The sequence below is a fragment of the Halichoerus grypus genome, chromosome 12 (assembly GCF_964656455.1).
Source record: "Halichoerus grypus chromosome 12, mHalGry1.hap1.1, whole genome shotgun sequence".
NCBI classification, from domain to species: Eukaryota; Metazoa; Chordata; class Mammalia; order Carnivora; family Phocidae; genus Halichoerus; species Halichoerus grypus.
In genome coordinates this window covers 70,043,759-70,070,815 of record NC_135723.1, presented here as the reverse complement: position 1 = coordinate 70,070,815, position 27,057 = coordinate 70,043,759, and the positions used below count along the sequence as shown (strand labels likewise).

Here is a 27,057-nt window from a genome sequence, read left to right as displayed (position 1 = left end):
CCATCATAGAAGGCTAGATTCCTTCCATGAAATAAAAGAAGTAGCAAATTTTACCATGATTCCCTTATTAGGCACTAATAAGTACAGTAAAGACCCAAAAGTTTAATTCAGACCTGCAGATGGCTTTAGTTAATGACAGCACCCATCCAATTTTCCTTAAAAATGTTGGGTTGAAACAGTTCAAAAGCTGTCTTTGACCAAATACACACACACACACACACACACACACACACACACACACACATTTTCATTGGTTAAGGAAATAGTACCTGAAGAAGTCATGTGGTGTACTGAAAATTGAGCAAAAATATTAATTTTTTTCACTTTCTAAAACAAGTGAAGGTTAAGGTTTTATTTTGTTTGCTATGAGTAGGTCATCTCAAGGAGGCCTCTGGTAGCGGTAGTGTTAATTTTATGCCTTATGCTTAAAAAAATCAAGACTAAACTCAGGATATTGTGCCCACTTCAAAAAGGATCCATTATAGGTTTTGACTGCAATTAAGATAATTCATCTGTGTCTGAATAACCCTATGAAAAACATCAGAGTTAAATGGCTAAGGTTGCAGGCAAGAATCCTCAATGGATGCTATAAAGAATGATGAAAAACAGTACATTTGCACAGTCTCAAAGATACTTGTTAATTACAGAAGAAAAACTAGTAACTCTATAGTGGGAAAACCGCCTTAACCAAGTGATCAAGATTAACATTACCCGTAATGATACACATTGCCAATGTAGTTCTCCTGATAAGGTACACTGAGTAGGGCTCATCATCACTTCCTGGTATTCTTGCCAAATTTGCCTATCCTACATTTAATCATGAGGAAATATCAGACAAACCTAAATTTAGAGACATTGTGCAAAATAACTGGGCAGTATTCTTAAAAGCATCAAGGTCATGAAATACAAAGACTGAGATACCGTATATGGGAGGAGACTAACGGAATATAACAATGAAATGTAATGTGGAATCCTGGATTGGATCCTTAACCAGAAAAAAGAACATCATTTGGACAGTTGGTGAAATTTGCATATGATCTGTCAGATAGTTGATAGTACTCTATCAACATTAACTTCCTGGTTTTGGTAAGTGTGCTCTATTTATTTAAGATCTTAATATTTGATGAAGGGAAGTTAAGGATGTATCAATTTATAAGTTTCTTATTATAAATCTGAAATTATTTCAAAATTAAACATTAACAAATTAGGCATGGATTCAATTTTTTTTTTTTCACATAAGAATAAATAGAACTCTAAGTGTGTCAGTTTTGTGTGCATTTAAAAGTCACTGGGGAAGGGTGCCTGGCTGGCTAGTTGGTGGAGCATGTGACTCTTGGTGTTGTGAGCTTGGGCCCCACATTAGGAGTGGAGATTACTTAAAAATCTTTAAAAATATATAAGTTACTGGGACTGCAAAATAAATGCATTTTGTAGGAACCAAAAGATGTAAGAAGCATTCTTTCTCGTGATTTATGAACTCAGTGAAGCAGGTGCCAAGTGTTGTCTTCACCATTGTATTTCCAGTGCCTACCATGGAGCTGGCACACAGAAGAAGGTGGCCACTGGCTGAATAAATGAGGAAATTGCACACCTTGGTGATTTCATTACGCTGTATATTCAATAAATATTTTTTGAGTCCTCACTGGGTGTCATACATTGTGCTAGGCATTGGAAACATAAAGGAGCTGCAAAACTAGAGGTGATGAGTGTACCAGAGAGATGTACATGGGCGGGGTACGTGGAGTAATCCTTTCTTGAAGAAGATGCTTGAGTTTTTTTGAAGAACACCTGGTGGGGAAAGGCAATAGGAAGCCAGAATCCCGGGTAGAGGGAAAAGCATTTGCTTAGGCAGATAAGAGATTCATTGTGACTGTTGAATACAGTTTATAAAGGACAAGGCTGGATAAGTGTATAAGAGCTGGTTTTTGAAAAGACTTTGGACTTTGTTTTATTTCTCCATTGAACTGTTCCCTGGCTCCCCATTTTCTAAAGAAATTGTTTGTGACTGGTTTTCAATGGCCCAAACCAGTCAGAGCTAGTGTTTGTTCAAAATTGGAAACTGGCTTAATTATCAGAGCAGAAGGGGGTAATAAATAGGAATGTAAGGTTTGATTCTCTTCAGATGGGAGTTATGCAAGTTGCAGGTGACAGACTAGCGGACTTTTTGAGAAGTCAGCATTGGGGATGGAAGTCAAACTTCAAATTGAAAAAAGAAAAGCCTATGGAGGAAAAATTAGAAATACGCATGCTTCACTGTGTGTGGGGAGATGAATGACCAGAGATAAGACAGGACTGAGTATTAGTTTGGACAGAATGTTAGAAGAGGCTCGACAAGAAGCTGGGCTCTCCCCAATTTGGGGTGGCCTGGGGGTCTTTCCGCTGTGGTACAGATGGCATAGATGCTGAGGTCCAGGTGTGCCCTTCAGTTCTCCCGCCCTGTTTTGTGACTCTGAGTATTTAGTTCTTGGAGAGAGAAGTGAGAGGGAAGAAAAGGCACAGGAAGACAACAGATTATTTTTTTCCCTTCCCTTATAGCAAAAAAACCTTTAAAAAAATGTCAGGAAACTTTTTTTTTAAGATTTTATTTATTTATTTGACAGAGAGAGACACAGTGAGAGAGGGAACACAAGCAGGGGGAGTGGGAGAGGGAGAAGCAGGCTTCCCGCTGAGCAGGGAGCCCGATGTGGGTCTCGATCCCAGGACCCTGGGACCATGACCTGAGCCAAAGGCAGACGCTTAACGACTGAGTCACCCAGCCGCCCCTAAATGTGAGGAAATTTAATCCTGTGTTTCAGAAATTCTCCTAAATAGCATAATTTTCATACTAACCACCTCACACTGGGAAAAGAGCACATTATATATATGTATATGTAATATGTGATATATATACACACATATATATGCATATATATGTATATGTACATCCTATATATATCATCTATTTATATATATACATATACACCAAATATTTGGTGGTAGATTTAATATGTTTCCTTGGAAAATGGTATTTTGCTTCGTAGTGAAAATTCTTCATTTGGATCATGGGGAAAGAAAACATTGATTGTTTCTTGTTACTTCATTCCACTTTGTGACACGAAGCCCATCTTGTAATTTTTCCCTCCTGATGCTGTTACCCCTCAGACAAGTACTGTTGAGGCAAAGCAATGTTTGGAGCGGAATCTCCTTCCTGTCCTATCTCTGCATTTTAGGAAAATCCCACTTTGCTCCATTACTTTCCTTATCAGTCTCATTTGCTAAAGATTTCCTGTTTTATCAGCTTTTTTTATCCCCCTCAGGTGGCTAAGCCTGAATCTTTCTAAGTTTAACTTGTTAATAATGATTTCCAAGAAGCTGTAATAACAGAATGAGTTTTTGACTTACTGTTGTAGATGTATTTTTGCCTAGGACAGACTCAGGTCCAGCCTCCAAGTTTCTGGTTAGCAATGATGATGAAAATATAATATCCCATATTTCCTTACATTTTGTAGGCTTACAAATCCCATTTTCATACATTTGTGTGATCCTCGTGACATCTCCGTAGCAAGGCCAGGTAGGTGATGTCATCCCAGGATAGCAAATGGAAGGACCCAAGACCATGTGGCTCATAAGCAGGGGAGCTAAGCCCCAGGCCTCCAGCTCTCTCTTTAACTTTGTCTCCTTTTCCTAAGTGCTGGTATGCTTTTGAGATAATTGTTTAAACTCTGTCTCTTCCCTCCTCTTGGCTGGCACTTGGCCAAAACCATAACCTTTTTTATCATCTTAAGTTGTTTTTAAAAGTACTGATAGGCTGATGCAGTAATTAGTTCAGAGTTTTATTGTTTGACCTTCAGTTATTCTTGTAGCCACTTAGGCAAATGCCTTTGCATTTGTAGCATTAAAACGAAGGTGAAGAATATGTTTGTAACTCTGGAGAATAAAACCAGTTCGTTTATTGCCACAGCAGCAGTGTCTTCGAATGAATCTTAAGGTGGAATAATTCCCTCCTGATACCATTCACTTGTTTCTTTGTTTGCCTCTCTCCTCTTCATTTTCTCTATCTCTAAAATGGGAATGGAAACACCTACATCAAGGAGATTAGAAATAATACCTAAAGAATTTAGCAAAACCCTTAACACAACGTAGTAATGCAATAAGGTTACTTTCCCTCTCCCTTGAAAATAACTTTTGCAAGGAAGAAATTCTGAATGGGTAAAGCTGTAAAGCTGGTAGCAGGTTGGGCTCTCTAGAAAGCCGTCTCTGAGCTGGAGATTAGCTTGCAGGGTGTTTATCAGGGAGTGCTCTTGGGGTTCACACCCATGGAGGGGAGGGGAAAGAAGCAGGACAGGGCAGAGGGAGAAGTTGACCTTGAGGCAGGCCCAGTGACAGCGTTGGTCCCTTGAGCTAGAGTGACCCTTCAGAGTTGTACCGAGCGGTAGCAGGAGGATGTGGCCCTCTTACTCCCACCCGGTCCATCACCAGATGCAGGCTACCCTGGGAGGAGGGCATGACCTTGGGCCAAGCAGCTGTCTTCAGCGGAGACCATTCCAGAAGGGGGCTGGCAGCCAAGGGCCGCCTGCCCTAACGCTGTCCACAGCTGGGAGAATAGGGCATGCGTTTCTGAAGAGGGGTCTTGGTGTTGCAGCAACCTCCCCCAGACGTGATGTTTACCTTGGGTCCAAATGGCAGTGGTTCAAGCAGAATGCAGGTCTGCAGGTCTGCAGGCCCTGAGAGAACTGTCCTCCTTTTTTTTTTTTTTTTTTTTTTTTAAGATTTTATTGATTTATTTGACAGAGTGAGAGAGCACAAGCAAGGGAAGCAGTAGAAGGAGAGGGAGAAGCAGGCTCCCGGCCAAGCAGGGAGCCCGATGCGGGGCTCGATCCCAGGACCCTGGGATCTTGACCTGAGCCGAAGGCAGATGCTTAACGACTGAGCCACCCAGGCGCCCGAGCACTGTCCTCTTACCAGTCAAGGACAGCAATACATTTTCAGGTGATCCGTGTGAAATGTCAGAAACAAATATATTTTATTCAGCGTGCTTCTGATTCCTAGTCACTCAGGCCAGAAGGAGTCATGGGACATGTCTCAAGCCTGACCGTAGTAACTGTGGTGTAGGAATGGAATCCTGCTTGTCAACGTGTCTACACTTGCGCCTCTCAGGTGTGCCTGCAAGGTGTACGAGGCCTATGAGCACGGGCTATTCCAGAACGGAGCCACATCCCAGCTCATGGCAAGTCTGAGGATGAGAAGAAGGAGCACAGCAGTTCTTTCATTTCCTTAGTTCATTTTCAGCATCAAAGCAATATTCAGGAGCTCCCATTCCATGTCCGGCCTCACATTTCTCTTTTCTTTTCTCTTTTCTCTTTCCTCTCCCTTCTCCCCCCTCCCCTTTTCTTTTTATTTACTTATTTGAGAGAGAGGAGAGAGAGAGAGAGCATGAGCGGAGTGGGTGGCGGGGAAGGCGCAGAGAGAGAGAGGGAGAAGCCGACTCCCCGCCAAGCAGGGAGCCTGACTCCAGGCTCCATCCCAGGACTCTGGGATCATGACCTGAGCCGAAGGCAGATGCTTAAGCGACTGAGCCACCCAGGTGCCCCCCTCCCACATTTCATCTAATTTTTTCCTTCAGTCTTTCTGGGCCATCTGCTTCCACAGTCCTGCTGTCATACGGATAGCCAGCCTGGAGTCCCTTGAGGTTAGGAATGACAGCTTTGTTCCTAACCTATGGAAGGGAAAGAGAGAGGACCTGGGGAAAGACAGTTCTGTCCTGTCCTAGTGATGGTACCAATAGAAATCTCCAAGTGACTTCTGTCTGCCCTCAAGCCCTATTCTAGACAGCTATAAAGAAAGAAGAGTCTTTGATTAGACTAGTGTCTTGGTTTTCCCCACCATATTGTATCTTTGCCTGCAGGAGGATTTTGTACATGTGCAGGAGAGGTGACCCCTTGTCTCTTTCCACAGTTGACCATTTCATGAAATAAAGTCCCTGGAAAGAATTTCTCATTAATCTCCTTTCCCGTTTTATGTCTCCTCCAGCTCTTATCCAGGTCCTTCAGAAATCCTACTTACTCCCCTTTTCCATCTGTGCTCCCCCTACCACCAATGACACTCAAAACTGATAAACCTCAATGTAGATACATCCGTGACAAGCCAGAGCTCTAACGTACAATGTGAAATGAATGTAGACACAGGCAAGAACCACTTTTAAATGTGCTCTGAGGAAGCGTTTCTTTAGCATGCCTACATGGTCAACACCTGCTTCATCATTGTCTTCTGTCACTGCTGTGCGTCAAGATTTTACAACTGCTCACATCAACATGTTTCTTTGGTTTCTGGTGCAGTCATAGCATATTTTTTGTGGCGAAAAACAGCAGTTTCATTTTTGTATTAAATAGGATTCTGTGGACTAGTCTCAGGATTTGAGGACAATAGCACCATATCCTGTGTTGTAAATAGTCAGCTCACAAGTGACCTTTCAGACCACAACCTGTTCATGAGTCGGAGATCCTATTATTAGAAAGATGAAGCCCAAACTCTGACTTTGAGAGATGATTTTCCTTCCTTTGTGTCACAAGGGACAAAGCATTTTCATTATTTTTTTTTACATTGTGTTCCATTCATCTTCGATTGTCAGCCCATAAAGGGCAAGGGGCAGCCTTTGCCAGGCATGAATTGTGGTGAGCAGAATCACGTAAATATTACTTTGACAATGATGATGAACTTGTTATTGTCTGTGATGTAGAGCTACATGATTGACTTAGAGTGGTTTTTTAAATCATTTTTTTCTATTTTTGCTTTTAAAAGTCATAGAACTCTGTGATTGAATTTCTCTATAGTGCTTAAAAGTTTTAAAATGTGAATTTGTTACTTGCATGAACAAACTATCATTGAAACTAAGGTATGAGTCCCTACTTCACAGAAAGATTTTGCTTTCTTTTTATCTTCTTCATAGAAAATACTTCCGAGTCTATATGAGGATGTTTCTCACAGCCATTTAATTTCAAATAAATTGTCAATAGATACTAAACTGATTATTATTATATAAAGGAATAACAGGAGTGATAACAGGCAGCTATTTATGGTATGATTTTCAAGATGATTATGCTTTACATTTAACACTTTGATCTTACGTGTGTATTTTTAAAAGACCTGAATATAACTTCAGTTTATATGCATGTTTTTTAATCCAAATAATTTTCTTTATGTAATAACAAGTGGGCAGAGACGAACACAATACCGTACAGGAGTTTATATGTGCTGTTTAAAATTATACTCTCAAGGCTTGTGACTGAAACAATAGTATTGGACCTTTACATTTTCAGTTCTGTGAAGAGTTCATTCTCTGTGATCTTTTCTGTAGCTACTAAAGTTGTTTATAAGAAAACAAAAGGGAATCAAGGGATCAAGACAGTGTGTGGTCATGTTCAGTAGACCCCAGCATTACTGGGGGAAAAATGCCCCTGGAAAGCATACACTGAAGACTTTTGTATAAAGCCATAGCTTCTTTAGAATAACTGGGGACAAAGTGGATTTTCAACGATTTGTTAAAAAGACTTGTTTCATGCAAAAATGCCAGAAGGAACTTAAAGAGATTTAGTTGGAAAGTTGTATCCACAATGGAATCTAAAAATAGCATAAAGTATATTTGATGGAAATGCAAATTGAGGTTTTGTGAAAGCATATGTTATCTTGTGAATCTTGGCTTTGCTAAACCAGTTTGCTTAGTTTATGATACATCACACGCTCCCACTAATAAACATGAGCCATTCCTTTTTTCAAATCTTTTGCTCTTTTGCCTGGAACTCCCTTTCCCTTTCAACTTTCTCTTTCATAACCCGAAGCATAAATAATATAGCATTCATCCATCCACTGACAAGTTTAGTACCCTGCAAGGTGGAGTTACTTGTGTAACTCAAAGATTGAAAATGGCTTGCCATTTTAGAGGGTAAAGTTCAAAGTCATGCCTGAACCATATCTTGAAAAAGTGCAACTCTCTAATGTGATCTGCAGTTTAATACCTAACTTTTAGGTGTCCTCGGCTATAAGGGGTGACCCTAACATTCTGTGAATCTCTAAAACCTGGATGCCATTTTTAAGTGGCTTTATTTATTCCATGTGTGTGTTCATTGTCCATTCCTGTACTCAGACACTCATATGCTGGGTCTTGAAGGTGAATTAGAAATAGTTCATATTCTCAAGTAGACACAGATGAATAAAGTGGTATAATATTATGTGGTGCCTTACCCTATTTAAGGTGTGGTCAGAGTACCCTGGGAGCACAGATGAAAGAATAATTGATTCCACCTGAAGCAAGGATGAGGAAAGGAAAAGGATAGCATCAGGAAATCAAAAGAGTTAACCTTGGAGCTAGAACTCAAACTAAGACTACTTGTAGTTCCCAGTGTATAAGTGGTGGGTAGGCAACTCCCCGAAAGGGAATGATATGTATAAAGGCACTGAGGGCTGCGAGAGAGAGCTTGCTGTTATTTGGGGTATGACTGAGCAGAGGTTATCTTGTCTACCTCGTTTTATAGAGGAGGCATCTGAAGCCCAGTGAGATTGAGAACTTACTAGCATGCTTTTATTTGTTTTCAAATATTATATAGCTGATGAGTAAAATCAGCATTCACCCATATAGACTGCTAGGATAAGAAATGAGATGATACACAGTTATAACCCAGACAAACTGTCATCCCAGTTTCAGCAACTCCTATGAAAGCATGAGTTTTCATAGGTAATACAGTTTGGATCTTAAAATTTTGAGTACCCTCTAAAAATAGTATTGGCAATAATAAGGAACCTGCCTCTTTAAGATCAGAGTATTTAGCAATAATGACCACACCCCTCATTCATTCCCTCAGTGATGATTTACTGAGCTCATATTGAGTACCAAGCTCTGTACTGAATTGGGTATACAATGAGGAGCTAAAACCAACACAGTCCTTAAATTTGTGGAACTTAACGGTTTATTGCAGGAGACATCATTCAAAAATGTGCACAAATGAGTGTGGTTGGGTAGTCTATGTTGTTACGAGTGCATGTAGTTGTGATGAGGGGATGTGCATCAAGGAAGGCTGCCCTAGAAGTGACTGACCACTCAGCTCATATCTGTAGGAGGAATATGGCCTCACTTGGTGAGGAGTGAAAGGAAGAGTCTTTGCAGGAAGTCAGCCATGGGCAGAGTCCAGTGTATGATGGAGTATGGTAACCAAAGTATTGACAGAAGGTCTTTTGTAGCTGGAGTACAGAAAGTCAGGGTTAAGAAGGGCAGGACCTTCTAGGCTGTGGTACTGATTTCGATATCATTCTCAGAGCTCTGAGATATTTAGAAGGAGGATGACATCATCACATGTGCATTTTGAAATGGCCTTTTTAACTGTCATGTGAGAAAGGGATTGGGAGGATACTGAGTATCTGAACATGGACCTGTTAGGAGACCATGGGAGAAGGCCAAGCAAGGCTTGGAGAGTGGTAGGAGCAGAATTATTGAGAAAAGGTGCCTTCGGGAGATACTTCCGAGTTAAGATTGTGATGTGGTGATGGATTGGATATGTGGATGAGGGGGCCAATGCATGACCCCTGAGTTCCTGGCCTTTCCAGTCGATGGACAGTGCTAGCATTTGATAGATTGGGAACAGTGGAGGAGGATCTGATGACCCCTGGGCTCCTGGCCTTCCCAGTCGATGGACAGTGCTAGCATTTGATAGAATTGGGAACAGTGGAGGAGGATCTGGTTTGGAGACACCTAAGGATTGTATGAGCCAAATGGCAGCATGAAATAAGAGGAAAACAATTAGCCTGATCAAGCTCTTGTCCAATACTGCACAATGTATTTAATCACCTTTTAGTACAAAAGAAATAGAAATCTAATGGAAGAAATATAAAAATTATCCTGATGCTACATACAGAAACAGAAAAACACGTACAAAAACAACAAAAAACCCCCACAAAACCTTAAGCCTAAAGGTGACAGAATCAAAGGTAACTAGGGGCATCGTGGACATTGTGTTGAGGAAGGACAACCAGGGAGACACCTAGAAGGCCTCACAGTGGCCCTGTGGAGGGATACAGAGAAATCCACTTAGTAATAGCAGGATAAAGCAGGACTGTCAATAGAATAATACTTTAGACTAACATTGCAGAATACGTGATTGGGAGAGAGAAAATAGCTTGATTTGGGTAGAGCATGAGTTGAGATAACAGGTTCAGCTGGAGTTATGCTAAGTTTTAGGTGCTTAGACATCTGAACAGAGATACACAAGTTGCAAGTTTGTGTCAGATTCTCAGGGCACAGATCAGAACTGGAGAGAGACTTGGCAAACCACTTGTCAACAGGTGATTCTAGAAGTCTTGGAACTCTCTCCAAAGAGGAAGAATGTATATGGATAGAAAGGAAAAAGTACACTTTAAATAACTGAGGTACTTATTAAATGACTAGAATGTCCCAGAGTGTAGAGAGTTATTTCCAAAAGGCACCTTATTTAATCCTCTAGTACCTTTTGCGGTTCTTTTATTGTTACCCCCATTTGCCTGATGAGGTGATGCAGACTTTGAGAGGTATCCTGACTAAAGTCACAGAGCTAATAACTGTAAGACCTGGGCTCAAACTCATGTCTCATGATGCCAAGTTTGATGCTATTATCCTGCTCCCCAGCCTTGACCCTTCGGCATCTTGGGCATAGAATGCTGGATGACACCAACATTTAAGAACAGGGCTAAGAAAAGAAGGTCTGCAGAAGAAGGCTGGGAAGTATGAGAGACACGGTTCAAGAGAAGATAGACTCCTGAAAGTGATGTGCATGTGGTCACAGTGAGGGGGATGGTGACTTCACGAGAGTGATTTCAGAGCACAATGAAGGCTGGATTGAGTGGGCTGAAGAATGAAGGGAGGAAGAGGAAATGAAGTCCATGAATGGTACTACTGTATTCAAGGAGGTGATGAGGGCTAGGAGAGAACATGCAGCCTTGGGAGTTACCAGGGCATTTATGAGTGGTCAGAGCTATATAGAGAGCTGTGGTGGGGAGTCCATGCACTTAGATCTCGAAGAGGAGCAGTGTGGAACCACTAGGCTTGTGAGCAGTCAAGGTAACTTCATGAATGTAGAAAGGCAATTCTGGGTGCAAGCTTGCTCTGTAATCAGTCTAGTGTCTGTTCAGTTGTGATCTCTTAGAAGAAGAGGTCTCTGAAAGTTATTTGAGATAATCTGTCAAGATACACAGACCTTGGATTATTTTTTGAGCGAACATCTTCTAGCACATCAATATGAGGTCATATGGTATTTATGGTTATAGTTAGAGAATGACATCATGAATTAGTGCTTGTCTAAAATGTTCTAACTTGGTTACTGTACAGTTATTTTCATCCATCTCATGTACTGTGGGTTATGTTTTCTGTCCTGTGTTTTGATCTCTAATGTTAATTTTGTTTTGAGATTATCAAAGGGCTTTAGACCTCTCTAAAAGCCCATTATTTATTGGCATGTCCTGATTTTTGACAGATTCATGTGTTTCTTCAAGCTTTTAAAATACATTCACAACAGTAGCAATAATTTATTTTGGGGATTGGGGTTGTATCTAAACCTCACGATCTGAGACAGGATTATAAAATTCACTTCCAAAGTTTTGGTTTTTTAAAAATCGCTCAAAGCGTTTACTATCATTTTTGTTTTAATGTGAATTGCAAGTTGATTACAGTGCACTGTATTGAGCCAGAGATGTCTCTTCTTTTTTCATATATTGAGGTGCATTTTTGTTATTTCTCCATCCTTGTCTCCTTTTTGACTCAGGCATTACTCTCCTGGGGAGAATCATTGTGCTTCATTCTCTCTGTAACTCCTCGAGGTACCCAGAGATGACTAACCTATACACACTTTCCCTGGTATTAACATCCTAGTCCTGCCCAGCCCTGTGAAATGTTTCAGAAACCAGTCAGTCTATAACCACTAGGTAAGGCTAAATGGTGACACCCTACCCACACCCCTGGACACACACACCCTATTCCAAGAGTTAAGGCATATGGGAATTGTCATGGTGGCTGTGTGTTTAATCCTAGGGGAGGAGTCTAGTCATGACTAAATAAAATGTTACTATTGATTACTACTCAAGAAGACTGCTTTTATGCCACATACTTGGCTAAGCCCTGGGGACATATTAGCAAGTAAATAGATGCAGTCTCTTCTCTTGAGGAGCTTACAGTCTAGGAAAAAGAAATCTCCTTCAAGCAACATAATAGAAAAGTATACCAAGCTGAACAGCAAGTAGGATATGTATTCATCATTTGTTAGTGAACACATATTTATTGAGTAACTACTGTGGGCAAGGAATCTGGATGAAGAGTGAATATAGCAGTAAGTGACACAGGCTCATCAGGAAATAACCTTGTCACATAGGTTATTGAGTAATACTCTTGATATTTTGTATTATTTTAGTAAATTCCATATCTTTAGAATTCATATTTATAACACTTATTTGACCTAGAATTTGGCAAAGTATATGAACTTAAAGATTGACTCTCTTCAAAAATCTGTAAAATTTAAATATGACAGCAGGTTTTAGCTCTCAAAGTGTACTTCTTCTTCACATTCGTTTTTCCTAGTCAGTAACATATAATAGTAAGCAGTATAACTGGCTATAACTTTATTTATATGATTATCTTCATATATTCTGTAACATCTCTTACAGTTATTGCCAGTTTTCGAGGAACTGTCCCGTATGGCCTGTCATTGGAAATTGGAGATACAGTTCAGATCCTGGAAAAGTGTGATGGTAAGTGGGCTAATGATGATTGCTTGAGGTTATATAACCAACTTCCTCACCATTGGACAGTTCATAATGTTTACACATTCTGTCCTTCTATTAATTTCTGGGATTTTTCCAGTGGTCACAGTGAACCATTTTTGACAAAGCTTGTTTCTTGCGTATTCAGTGTTTGGCTTATGGAAAGGCATCATTTGCTGTTTTTAAGCTGATATATTTTTCCTAATATTATTTCCTTATATTCACTAGATGCCACCATAGAAAGCAGTTGAGGCTGCTGTATTTGTGGGAATTCATAACTCAGTGCCAAACTAGAAGGTCTTTCTCAGAATCTCAAGGGTCTAGTAGGTCCCCTAGGACAGGAAGAAACAGAGGTCCAGGGCAGAAATGGCTTCTCCAAGGTTAGGTAATCAGATGCCTTGGGGAGGACTCCTGCCAAGGCCAACTCTGCTCTAGTCGGCAGTCTTCTTCCCTGCCACCCCCAAACTTGAACTAAAGTTATTCAATGCATATAAAATGTTAGTGGAATATATTGTAAGAACTTTATTAATTTATGCAGCATGTAACTCATTAAATCAAGTACTTAATATGTTGTTAAACGTTTCCATTCCTATTCCACAAAACACCCTTAAGCTCTCGTATTTAAAAAGATCCCAGTTGAAATGACTATTTTTTTCCTCATTAACAAGATGGCCACATTTTAAAGCCCTATCAGTATATCCAAAACCACCCATTTTCCTCCTGAAATGTTGTTCTTAATAAGAATTTATAATATAACATTCTGTCATGCCAAGATTCATTAAACTGTGTTCCTCCAAACAGAACTGTTATATTTACTTAGAACCTCGCATTAAATGGTGGTGATACATGGACATTTATTCTGTGTACTATAAATGATATTTTTAAAAATATAATGAGGTCTTCCATATTATTGTCAGATGCATTTTGTTTATTTTTACTTTGTATACAGATAAATATAAAATCTGTTTTGAATTGGTGCATGAAAATGGGCTCCATAACTAATGGAAGCTGTTCTGTAACCTAAAAACCTTTGACAGAGACCTCTCTATGAGACTTTTGCAGTTCTCAAAAAGTTTTGGTTTCTGTTAAAATAATTATTTAAGAATGGATATACTTTTTGGATATGTCTTTAAAGGATCTTATTAATCCTGAGATAGTTTCTGCTCAATTGATTTTGCTTTCTTCAGACTGATTTTAAAGCTGGTAGGTATGGCATTTTACAATATATCTTATAAGGAACAAAAAAATTTAAATATTTATATTTAATATTTATATAGATTTTTATATAAATATAATATTTTATATAAATATTTAATATTTAAATACAATGTTCAAATATTTCTTTTTAAAAATTCAATTAATCAAAAAAGTCCAATTCAACAAAATATTTGTTACATGGTAATTTCTTACCAATAAACAAAATGGTTCTATGCTTGAAGAAACTGTAAGTTGAAAATAATACATTTATAGGGGGTATTTATTTGCTATACATTTTCATATATATACCTTATACTTGTTTTAAACTATAAAAAGATACAGTCTTCTTTCAGGATAGTGCTGTAAAATTTTGATTCAGAGTTGCTTGGAGGTTGATTCATAGGCATTCTACAGAATGAAAGTTAGGGTGAGCTCAGGCAGTAGGACATTTTGCTGATAAGAGTACCCATCACTTTTCTTGATGGATGATACCTGATTTCCCTCTTCTTATGCTATCAGACTGATCCTAACCCTAGATGGGCTTAAGGATGTGCAAATTTACTCTGTGACTGTTGGCTGAGCCCTACCTATGCTTTGGTGATAGGGTCTGGGCCTTGTAGTCAGGCAAAGAGAAATTGGAAACATATTAAATCTTGTGCAGATTCTTGAATTTCCCTAAGATATAATGTAGCCTTTTATAAAATGTGGAGAAACTATGCTCACATAAATTAACTTGCCCAAAATAAAATAATCTGATAAGTAGAAAAGCCAGAATTTAAGCCCAATACTCTGATTCCAAGCCCTATACTTCCATTATGCGTGTTTCTATTTTTCATATAAATTTCCATTATAATTTTTTAAACAGTTTATTAATAGAACACAAACTAGTAGTCACTTGAGCTATAGTCTAGCCCAATCCAACTTCCATCTTGTTCATACACAGAATATTTATTTATAGGGTAAAATTCCATCAGTAAAGGACAGATTTATTTATAATCATTTCTTTTCTTTAAAATACTACAGTGGTTTATCAAAATAATGACCATGATTTTTTCTCCACAGGCTGGTACAGAGGATTTGCCTTAAAAAACCCAAATGTCAAGGTAATAAAAAATATTACTCATAATCATAATTATAGGATTTTTTTAAAGTTATTTTATAATTGAAATTACAGTTGGGACTCTTAGTTGAAATGCCAAATGGCAATACAGATTTTCATAATTTTGGAAATTCCTTTGAACTTGGATTATCGTTAAGACATGCTACTCAAATGATAATCTTACGTAGCTCTTGCAGTTTGTACTGAGAAGACCTTAATAAGCTCATTATATATAAACAAAATCTTTTTGAAGTGTTCGTTTAGCAGAGAGTGAAATTAAAATTCAAGCAGGGGAAATAGATATTCCAAAAGAAAAATTGAATAGAGGTATTTAATCTTGGAGTTTTCTGTGGTGTCATTTGTAAAAGAGTGGTGTAGAGAAACACGTGGATTTCAGCAGCTTAGTAAGATTCCCTTTGGGGTTTGGGCAGGTGAAACATGGGGAAACCATATTATAAAGATCTCCCTGTTCTTACCATTCCAGACAGAAATTAAGACTCATTATCCTTTATATGTTCATATACATCCTCAGGAATTACAGTAGGAAGTAGTATGATTTTTGTTTTACCTTTCATTTGTATATTTTATGACTTTGACACTCATCCTTACTATTTATTATCTGTGTTTGTCTACTGTATTCTAATCTCTCCAACTTTCATCCATACTTCCCACATTCTGTAATATTCTCTTGCATGTCATGTTCATTACTTGGTTTAATTCTGGCTTTATTAGGATTATAGATAAGAAACTGTATCATTGCTTATTCTCAGAATGTAATGTAAGTAGTCTAAATTCTTCTGCCTGCCTTTCTGCTTAAATATACCTTTTTCTGGATCATCCAGCTATGTTTAATAACTGTATTTCATTTATTTTTGGTCATTCTAAAGAGAGCCTGAGGAACAAAAGAATGTAGAAATTTAATTTTTTAAAATACTTTAGCCCTCACTTAAAGTTATTTTTGGACATCTGCAAGGCACATGCAAATGTAGCTTCAGTACTTAATTATTCATTTGGAATAATTTTGAAAAAATATATTATGGCTTATTTCTGCCACTCTTCTAACCTCAAGTTCTGACTTTTTCTTATGAATTATAATTACTCTGTTTGTTAATCCTACCATATTGAGTTAAATTTTGAAGAAAAAATATATTTTTTAACGTGTGTCTATTTACTACTGTTGTATGTACAGAATTTGCTTATTAAATTTTATGTTATCCTTGGATCCACAATGGTAATAATGTATTCAAATGACATTTGCTTTCCTAAATATTTAATTGAATTTGTCATTTGATGATACATCAAAAATCATTCAGAGGATATTGTCATTTAATGGACAATAAAATTGATGCTAATTTTTTTTATGTTGTTTCTTTCAACTTCCCATTTAGAACAAAGGAACAATTTCCTTGTCCTATCTTTTCTCTACAATAAAAAGCTTCAAGCTAGCATGCTGTCTTTTGTTTAATTTTTGTTCCATCAGAATGCAGCCTGGTGATTAATTGCTGCTGTGTTTTCATCAAAGATTTTCCATAACACATAATATATGTATTGTCTCCCAATTCATAGTGGTATTTTTTTTTTTTTAGTGTATGTTTTAAAATAGACACGAGTGTTTTAGGGAGAAGGAAAGGAACAACTACCAAAACAAACAAAAATTAATGCAATATTAAAAAACTATGCAATATTTAAAAAAATTCTTCTTCAGTGTAACATGCTTTCTATTCTATGCAGAATTCCTGAAAATTTAAAATTTTTCTGTTTTATAAAGAATATGCTTTTGGGTGAGATTTAGTTTTTTGATTATATTTATTTTCGAGAATCCCTGAATTTGTAAACTAGTGAATGGTAGGAAATAAAAGGAATGGATCCAGTGCGGTAGAGATGTTGTTTTTCTCTGTTCCTGGAACTGTCATGGTTGTATGACTGTATGTTAACGTGTATGACTTGTGAAAGCACCCCTGCCTTACCGGTCATCTGGCACCATAACCTCCTGTTTTCTCCCGCAGGGTATCTTTCCTTCCAGCTACGTTCACTTGAAAAATGCCTGTGTGAAGAACAAAGGGTAAGAAATGAGTTTTATTAATGTGAGAGGATTTTCACAGAACCATTGCTTTTTTGAGAATTTGAAAGGCTTAGTAATCGTCTTGACAAATGAACTACAGGAGATCCTGCCATTGTCTGTGTGGTTTGATGAAGGTGGATTTCACTAAGGCAGTGGGTGGAGAAAATGTAATACCCTACGTCTGCATGTGCTGGACTAGAGGAGAACCTAGGGCATCAGAGGTCTCTCATGGTCCACAGATCATGGAATCAGACTAATCTTAAGTAGGAGGGAGTTGGTTCTTTTTGGTTTCCTGCTATATAGAGAAGCATGGCAGCCAAGCCATGGAGTGCTGAGTCATGTCTCAAACCCCAGGAATTTCCGAGATTTACCACTGATTATAAGCAGCCAAGTCTGACTGTTTTTTCCTAATTGGGGATCGTACCGTATCCTCGTGTGACCACTTCACAAAGCCACTCTTCTATTTTAGGGAATGGCTTTTCTGTTCTTTGATTGAGCTCATTGATCACCTAAGATTTCTCATACATTTTAGAAGTTTTTCCAGTCTATTTCCAAAAGGACTTGAAGTAGCTGTCAGGATAACATCATTCAAATAAAATATCATAGTATAAAACAGTAGAACTTGCTTATTTAAGTGGTTATCATGAGCAGATCATTCATTATAAGTGGGTCATGGATTTGGACCCAAACATTCGCTGCCACTGTCACAAGGAATACGCACTGGACCATTGAACAACTGTCATTTTATGACCGAAGAAACAATGCAGATTCAGCCATAAAAATTACATTTTACTTCAAACAGAAAAAAAATAGCAGTTTATTTGAATGACTAAAGCACATTTTAAATCATAGTAAATGTGATCATCAAAATTGAGTTTTACCAAAAAAGTTCCAAGGATGCTATTTAAATGGATGATTTTTATATCCCTTGTCTATAAAGGCAAAGTATTAATTTTAGTTCATTGAAATAACTTCTGCAGGTGGGTGAGAGTCTATGGAATAAATACCCTGAGAGTTACCTATATAGATAAAACTGTAGGAGATCCTTATACTGTATACACACACACACACACACACACACACACACACACACACACGTGCTACTTTAAGCAATATTACTATCACTAGCAGTAGCAGTACTAATTATTTAAAGTAGTAGATTAAAAACATAATTCTGATATGAATAATTACCACTGCTACTACTGTTATTAGTAAATGTGTGTCCTTTGGGAAGGTTGTGCAGCTGCACCCCACCAGAAATGAATTAAGTAGAGTTATCAGTCCTTTTGGTGTTTCTCCTACCAGGCTTACTCTGACACTGTCCAACTCCCCTCAAGTAAACCGGAGGAAACTCTAGAAAATACTTAGGCCATAGGCTCACTCTTTGTTCTGACCTTTCTGCTCTAGTGATCTGGGCTGGACAGTGTGGAAACCCCAGGGCCTCTACCCTAACCCTTACAGTGTCCACCTGGGTAGACCCGTGCAACCAGTTCTCTTTGCTGCCGTTGTCCCAAGCCCAGCCCTACCCCATTAACTCTGCAGAGCAAAGGGCCACTCAGCCCCCACCGTACACCCCGAGCAAGGGAAATAGAGGATGCTAGCAAAGATGAGGTCAAGCGTCATTCCACCCAGTGGAAGTCCTCCCTCTCACAGCAGATTGGGGTGGGTCATTATCAAAATAAGTACCTTCTTTTATTTATTTATTTTTGTCCTAGGCAGTAACTGGTGCATATCTGGTCCCCTTCCTTGAGCCTGAGGAAGTTTAAATAAGGCTAAAGATGTCTCAAAATTAGGTTGTGTAAGTTTAAGACTTGGTTGGTGGTTCCCCATGTGACACAGGGCATCATGAACATTAAGTAACAGGAGAACGTTGAGGGTAGAACCCAAATTTATTTTCTTAAAAAGAAAAAAAATTTATTGGAATTGATTGAGACTCTAGATTCTAGGACCATTAACTGGAAGAAAAACTTGACCCTGAGAACATTTGAGAACACACATTACCAGATGATTGCTTTCCCAAAGAGAAACTTCTTTGGGATTTTGATGTTAACCTCTCTTATTTTAAGATCAGCAGCCTGATGGCCCACCAGGATGAAGTATAGCTCAGCATAAGTATATCTGATATACTTATACTCTAATAAAGTATATCTAAGAATAACTGAACAAAATGTAATTTCAGGGGCCACTACTTACAACTGTTTGAACGTTGACTTTGCTTTTGATATAATTAAGAGGAAACAACTGCCTCGCCAAAATCGGCAATTTTATAAAGCTTCTTGAAAATTTACATTTTGGCTGAACACACCCCAAATCAGCTTCTCAGGGATTGAATTGCCTTTTTGTTCGTTCCTTGGTCTTCAGAGCATTGTTGCACTAATGGGGGTCCTTAAATTGAATTATGGTTTATGAACAACGAGGCCACTTCTATAGTGTTTAATTGCTGCTTGAGGTCATGCCACTTTTTAAATGTTAAGTAGGTTGTTGAGTTGTCCTGGAAATTCATTGTTCCCTTCTTGACCTTACATCTGATCATTTTATAATCTCTGTCTCCAAATATTCATCATTTAAATTGCAACAGCTGCTTCAAAAGCAAAATAAAGGCACTACCATTTGAAAATGTCACACGTAGACTTAATAAAAGGTTCTGTGTGTGTCGCAGTTCATATATTACTGTTTACTCTTATTTCTAGTTTTAAATCCTACTTTTACATTTTCAGCTGTGTTTAAGCTCTAGAAAGAAGGGAAATATTCACAGAGCAAGTATTTTAGCAGCACTATGAAATGAGGAAATCATGCTCTCTTGGTGAAGATTTTAGTTCTCTTACTTGCTGTCAAGAAGACTTTACAAAAGACAATTATACACCCTTTGGATACAGCATCATAGAAGAACTACAGAGCAGTTATTAGCCTCATGCTAAGAAGTAATTTTCCCTTGATCATCTAGACAACCTGGTTCAGTGTCTAAAATGCTATTACCTTGTACATGTTAGATATTGTCCTTGAAAAAATACATACTCAAATGTTAAGAAAATAATTCCCATTAAATAGCTGGTAGCATTCTTTTGAGAAGTTGTAGTAATAATAGCCATTTAAGCATTTTAACCTGCACACTAACTGAAAAGAATTTGAAAAAAGAAATTCGAGATGAGGAAAAAGGTTGTTGTACGTCAAAGATAGACACGGAGGATAAAGGAAATCTGGGTTTTCTTTTTGTCCATAGCTTCATGTATCTCCTCAATATCAGGACCACTTACATACCCTAGGAGGTGTTGGTATGAATGTTCTCCAAGTATAGTGTTTCATTTTTAGAGAAGAAACAGGAAGGATATATGAGCCTAATCGGAGAGAGGAATATTGCACAATGGATATTCGAACATCTGTGATCGCAAAAGCTTTTAAGTTCAATGATGCATGCTAACATTACTAATAGACTAATTGTTTTTCCTGGTCCCATTTATAAATAATAAAAATGAAGTGTTAATAAGATCAAGTGAGTGTTTAATCTGTACTTTGGTGTCTAGATACTTCTAACATGAAGTTAGTTTGGATGTTTGCAGCCATAATATCCTGATCATGGAACAAGTCTGTTACTCCCTTTGAGTCCTGTGGTCGTAGTGCTTGAAAAGCAAAAGCTATCTCATAGTTTAGGCAGGCTCGGTGACCTCATGTTGCATAAAGGCTTTTGGGCTTGGGAGGTTAAATGAGTTGTTCTTTAGTGGTCACATTGTGGCTGGAGCAGAAGTCTTCTGATATTGCTGCTTCTCATCACACTCCTCAAACTTGATGTGGATGAAGTGGCTGGTCCTCTTGGTATTGTACTGCCGTGGCCCACATAACATTCCTCACATGGGTCTTTAATCAGATCCTCGTTACTATCTGCAGAACCCAAAATAACAGGCAGTTTCCTTTCCCAGTTTTGTCTTTCAGAGAAAAATGTTATCTGTGATAATTGCATGTTGACTTTGTTTTTCTCTTTTAATTTCACAGACAATTTGAAATGGTTATTCCCACTGAAGACTCTGTTATAACAGAAATGACATCAACATTAAGAGACTGGGGAACCATGTGGAAACAGCTCTATGTGGTAAGTAACTTTTTAATGGCATAATTTTTTGGATAGAGAATTGTTTTAAGAAATACTTGAACAGGAGTCAGCATCGACTAATAATTGAGCACCTGCTTTAAGGCACTAGCGGTCCTCCAGAATTCAGAGATACAGAGCCTAATAAGACATAGTCTCGTTGTAATCTGTATGTCCATTAAGCATGGGCTTTGTAAGTTCTTTTTTGAGCTGCAGGAATGTAAAAGATGATTTTTCTGGCATCTCATCAGTTAGAATGATTTACATGGAACTAGTTAGTGTCAGGCTTTCTGAGTATTTTTAATTTTCAAGGAGAAAGAAATTTATTTTCAGTGCAATTGGAGTATTGGTGGTATTTTATTCTAATTTTCTGTAAATGATTCAAATATAGTGAAAATGATAGACTCCTTAGGCCAAATGAACAAGAATATTTTAAATATACAAGAGAAAGGAATGTTTCTTAAAAAAAAAAAAAAGGGAGGGGGTCAGGTTAATGTTTGGGGAGTATATTTTTATGTACTTATTTACCTATTATAACAAATTATACTTATTGAGAGCTTACTATGTCACAAACCCTGGGGAAGTACTCCATATGCAGTGTTTCATCGACTCCATACAACCACTCAAGGAAATGATGACCGTGAACATCCCCAGCTTACGAATGAGGAACACGGGGCAGAGTGAGGGACTTGCTGTCGCCCACGCAGTTGGAAAATGGCTGGGCTGGGATTCTGGTGTGAATCTAGTGGCCTCACTTTGGATCTCTGAATATGCACAAATTTGGGGGTGGTGAAGTTTGGAGGAAGATGAATGCTATTTCTCCTTTTATTTTCGAAGACATTTATAGAACAGCTTAATCATTTGAAAGGATGTGTTCAAAATACAAAGGTGTACTTAGCCTGACAAAATGATTTGAAACAGCTTGTCAAAGAGAAAATCCAAATTAGTGAAGGACATTGGCACAGAATGACAGTTTTCGTTGTCTGTTACATATAAAATGCAATAGGATATTTCATTGAGGCAAGGAAAATCTTAAAAATAAAACCCTTTTGATGTTGGATTTCTCTGACCATGCCCTCCTGGAGCTGGTGGCTTTAGGACTCACTACTAAAATCCACAAGACAGTCTTAGATGAAATGCCAGGCTGAGCTTTGCTGGAATGAGATAAATGCAAAGTCAAGATAACTGAACTCAAGGGGTCTGTGCTGAGAGGCTACAAAGCAAATGCAGATCTCCTTTTCAGATTTTTGAAAAAAAATTATATTAGGAAGAATATAAAATCCGAGTCTTATTTCACTTAAAATAACATTGTGCATAATATTAACGTGGAAATGAAACCATTGCAAATGTTCACATCATTGCATCTTAAATACCCAACAGAAGAGTTATGAAAATAATGGCAGTGTAAGTGTCATCCATTAGTTGAGCTAGAGCACCAGCACTTTGCCTTTTATGTGGCAGCTTGTGGGGAACAAAGTTGAATTTCCTCTTGATTCTGCCTTACCTAGCTATTTTTACCTGCTTTTCAGGTTGTGAACATCTCTTCTGGGGACATACTTGATTGGCTTGAAAATCTATGTGTTGTAAGCTCTAGGAGTAACTTTTCCACCTCCTGATGTCCTGAATAATGGACACAGAGAGAGAATTATTTAAAAGTTCCCCTGGATACTGACATGGTAGTCAGTTATGTTAGGGACAAATATGAAGTTGAACCTGGAGATAACAGATTTTCGACCTTGAGAATGAGGCTGCCTTGGCTGTATTGGGCCTTCTGGGTTCTCTTTTCCTCATACAGGTGTTTCGAGCCCAGTGTTTTGATTCACGTTCATCCTTGTTCTTTTCCAGTGGTTTTAAGGTGCCTGGCTTCTCCACTGGCAGTTGTTTGATGAGGATAATAATATCTTGTAAATTGTAAGCAGTTTATGAGATATACTTAGTATAAGTAGAACATTTAGCTTAGAAGCTCATGGTAAATACTTGAGAAATGCTAGTTGCTCTTTTTCATATCATTGGTAAGAGCCTAAATAATGTTCTTTAAAGTATCACTTAATAAAATACCAGTAATATAACCACAAAAAGCTTAGGAGAACTACAGCAGCCATCTTTTACTAAGTACTTCTGTGCAGGCCTTTGGCTGGCTATTTTATAACTTTCTTCCCTGGGGCTCTGCCAAATTGTTTTTATTCTCAAATCTTTAACAGAGATAACCTATTCAGGGTCTCACACTAAATGGTAAAGCCTGAGTCTAAAGGTAGATCTGCTGCTTCAAAACCTATGCTGTTTTCGTTTTGAGGCAAATGAAAACTTACCCATCCTCCAAAACACTAATACAATTAGTTTTTTGTTATGTTTCCCATATATTGCAGGAACTTTCAGATACTGTTTTATTCCAAGGGTTGAATATCGTACCCCTACCCTTTTCATTTAATGTTAAACCAAGAGCATTTTTCATATTTCTAAATAGTCTTCATAACTGTCCAGTGTTTACAGTCCACTTTTTCAAGACTCATCATTTTATGACCAGCTCTCAGCCCAGACCCGATATGTATTACTTTCCCATCAGGAGGGCAGGTTTGCTGGTTAGGGCTACAGTATGTCAGGGTTCCTGCGTTCCCTTCCCTAAAAGGAAAGCTGACCAGCTGATTTTCATTTTTATGCAGGATCCAGCTTCCTTCTCATCTTAGCATTCTCTTCAACTTAAGTACTAGAGGTGACATCATGAGAAAAACACAACTGCCCAAGAGCAGGGCAGATGACTTTCACACTGGGATAGTCAGTTAAACAGAGCTGGCTTTCCATTTTGCTGCATAAGATTTGACTTACTTTATATCTTCCTTATGTAATTTCTTTAACTCTTGTGGACCTTTCCACTGACCACTGACTCAAGTTTTTCTTGATCTTCCTTATTGTTTCCTATGACTTAAATAGAATCTACCTCTCAAGATCCACAAAATGACCTCCTATAAATCAGGGTATCCACTCCTTCTCCAGGTGCTGGGGCTACCCAAGGGAGACACAGCATCTGTGGTCGGGGGCTTACACCCAGTGGAGAACACAGACACTGAGCAGTGAATTACCAGAGTATTGCATTACAGTGTGTCTGTAGTGACTTGTATGGGAGCGTATAACATGAGTAAAGAGTGAGAGGTGATAGAAGAACAAGCTCAATAGAGTGCTTTAAATGTCACGAGCACAATTATTTATATCTCAGAGGACCAGGGAGAATGCTTTGCTGTTCAGCCAGCACGTTTGTCTCATCTACACAGAACATTAAAACACTCCCAAGTCACCAAGTCTTGATAAAGTAGAAGACGTATCATGACTTTTTAAAATTAAAAAAAAAAAAAAATGTGTTCTGACCGAGCATCTTTCCCCATCACACAGAACTTTTGCTATTTCTGGCAGTTTATCACAGCAGAGGGCTTCAGATGTATGATAATCTCAATCCTTGCATATCACTGTTCATGTCCTCTACTAATATTTTAGTAGACAGTAAAAGCATAGCTTCTGGTTAAGAAAGATGAAGGGTAGATACTTGGAAATGGTTTTGCCCTCAGTGTCTCTGGGTAAGAGACACAGGCTAGCTTTTGGTAAAGACACAGCATTAGTAGAAGGCTTGTTCTGGGCCAAGCGCATAGCAGTAACAGTATTAGTAACAGCCGACACTTAGGTGATATTTATTCTAGGTCAGGCATTACTCTCACAGTTTTGGTATATTAACTCATCAATCTTGACAGTGACCCTATCAGGTAGTTATTATAATATCCATGCTACAGATAAGAAAATACGCACCAAGAGGTTAATAAATTGCTGCAGGTTTTTTAGCCAGTAAATGGCAAACTTGGAATGCAGATCGCTTGGTCAGGCTCCCAAGTCTGCGTTCTTCATCACGGCGCTGTCCTGCTCTCTTCACAAACATTACCTCCAATCCACAAAACAACCTTACGGGAAGGTAGCACTGTCTGTTCCACAGATGACAGACTCACTTGCCAAGCCTGTAGAACGAGTCAGTAGCAAAAGCAGGATTTGAAGCTGGGAGTTTAACACATCTTCCTTACATTAAGTCGCCTTGCTTCATGAATTTCACAGGAGAGTATTGAATCTGCACGCATATTTAACAAGTAAGAAAGAAAACAGTGTTTGTTCATAGAAGTCTGAATAGTGACCAGATAATAGCAATAGTGAATGAGTTTGAGAGCCCTCTGTGTACCCAGCTTATGATGGGAAATACAGTAAAGCATTAAGACCAACGTGCAGGAAATAATGAGAAAACAGTATTTTCCGTTGAATTGGCCTGAATTATGTGCAGCCACTGTTGAGAGAAGAGAAAAAAGAATGTGGGTGAGAGTTGTCAGGGAAGATTCCTGACAGAGGTGGATTCAGGTGGAGCCTTGAAGACAGAATTGGGACGGAGCTAAAGAGAGGAGGATTTGAGGTGGAAGAGGAGGCCGAGTATGTAAGCTGCAGGTGTGGAGGCGTGGTGAGGACTCTCTGCTGGGGAGTCTGAGAAGTGAAGTTGGATCCTTGGACAGCAGTGTTGTGAGCCTGGATGAAAGCATATAGAGCAGAGGGTGTATGTGAGAGCGCGAGGGGAGAGGGAGCCGTTAACAGAGAGTCTGCCCACATAGTGGCAAGCGCATGGAGGGAAGCTGGACTTGTCCTTCCCTCTCCTGTGTGGTTCCCTCACCACTCACCGTGGGGACTGACCACCGCTTCCATGTTTGTGTACTTCCCAGAGAAATGAAGGCGATCTCTTCCACCGGCTGTGGCACATCATGAATGAAATCCTGGATCTGCGGCGGCAGGTGCTGGTGGGCCATCTGACCCACGACCGGATGAAGGATGTGAAGCGTCACATTACTGCCCGCCTGGACTGGGGCAATGAGTGAGTACCGTCCTCCGCAGTGGTGGGGGGGTCCCTGGTGACAGATGCCGCATAGGTGTGAGCCAGTGCACGGTAATATCTCCAGAACACACCAGATGGGGCTTTTTCAGTTTTATCCTTGTGGGGGCTTAGGGGAAGACTGTCATTGATGGAGCTGAGAACCGTATCCTCTAGGGTTGGTGAGGGCACCAGGATGTTGTTTGTTCTCTAGTGCCCTGTGAGGTCAGGTAGCGTGCACATGCTCACAGAATATGAAATGTTTACAGGGATCAACCGGATATGGCTTTTGCTCAGTAGGTCTTATTTAAAAATAAGCTTTAGGTTTGGCATGTGTATTTGCTTTTAATATATACCCCTTCCATATCTGGTAGTATGTCACCAGAGTAATCTGGAGGGGGACACTGATGCTAACACTGACTATTAAAAGTCTTAAAACAGGCGCACCGGTGGGGCGTTCATTATTGCCCTGATCCCACCTGTGTGTATGTATTGGCCCCTTTGAGGAGCTGCTTGGGAGAACTCGTAAAAAGCAGACCAAGATTTACTCTTAAAAAAAACTGACAAATCTAAAATAACCGCCAAGCACTTTAGTAAATCTCATCACTTATAGCTCTGATCAAGGCTGATATTGTGTTAAGTATGAATGTTAATATGTGGGTGAGAAATTAGAATACGCTTTGACTATGATCCTAGGCTTGTTGCAGGAAGTTAAAAGGTCCCTCAATGTCATGGTCATGTCCTCCCTTCCTTTCCTCTTCCAAATCCCCATTGGCTATTTGGACCTTCAGAGGATCTTAGGGCTACAGAATAAAAGAAAAGCCGGCAGAAAAGGAGAAAATGGCAGGACGTACACCACAGATAAATTCGCCTCTTATTGAATCTGGAAAAACCGATTTGAAGCTAGAGCGCTGCTTCCTCTGACCGCAGGAAGTTGCTCTCTCAGAAGCCACTTTTGATTCTGCTGAGACATGACATCTTCAGAT

General features: G+C 38.9%; 1 protein-coding gene across 7 annotated transcripts in view; it reads left to right on the top strand.

Annotated features, from left to right (window-relative positions):
• Positions 1 to 27,057, top strand: part of DOCK4 (dedicator of cytokinesis 4) — a 424,485-nt gene that overhangs the window by 169,974 nt on the left and 227,454 nt on the right. For all 7 annotated transcript variants that reach the window (XM_036066399.2, XM_036066398.2, XM_036066397.2 and 4 more), the window contains exons 2-6: positions 12,655 to 12,738; positions 15,010 to 15,050; positions 17,053 to 17,108; positions 21,096 to 21,192; positions 25,926 to 26,074. In XM_036066399.2, the coding sequence (XP_035922292.2) occupies positions 12,655 to 12,738; positions 15,010 to 15,050; positions 17,053 to 17,108; positions 21,096 to 21,192; positions 25,926 to 26,074 (427 nt within the window). The remainder of the gene's footprint in view (positions 1 to 12,654; positions 12,739 to 15,009; positions 15,051 to 17,052; positions 17,109 to 21,095; positions 21,193 to 25,925; positions 26,075 to 27,057) is intronic.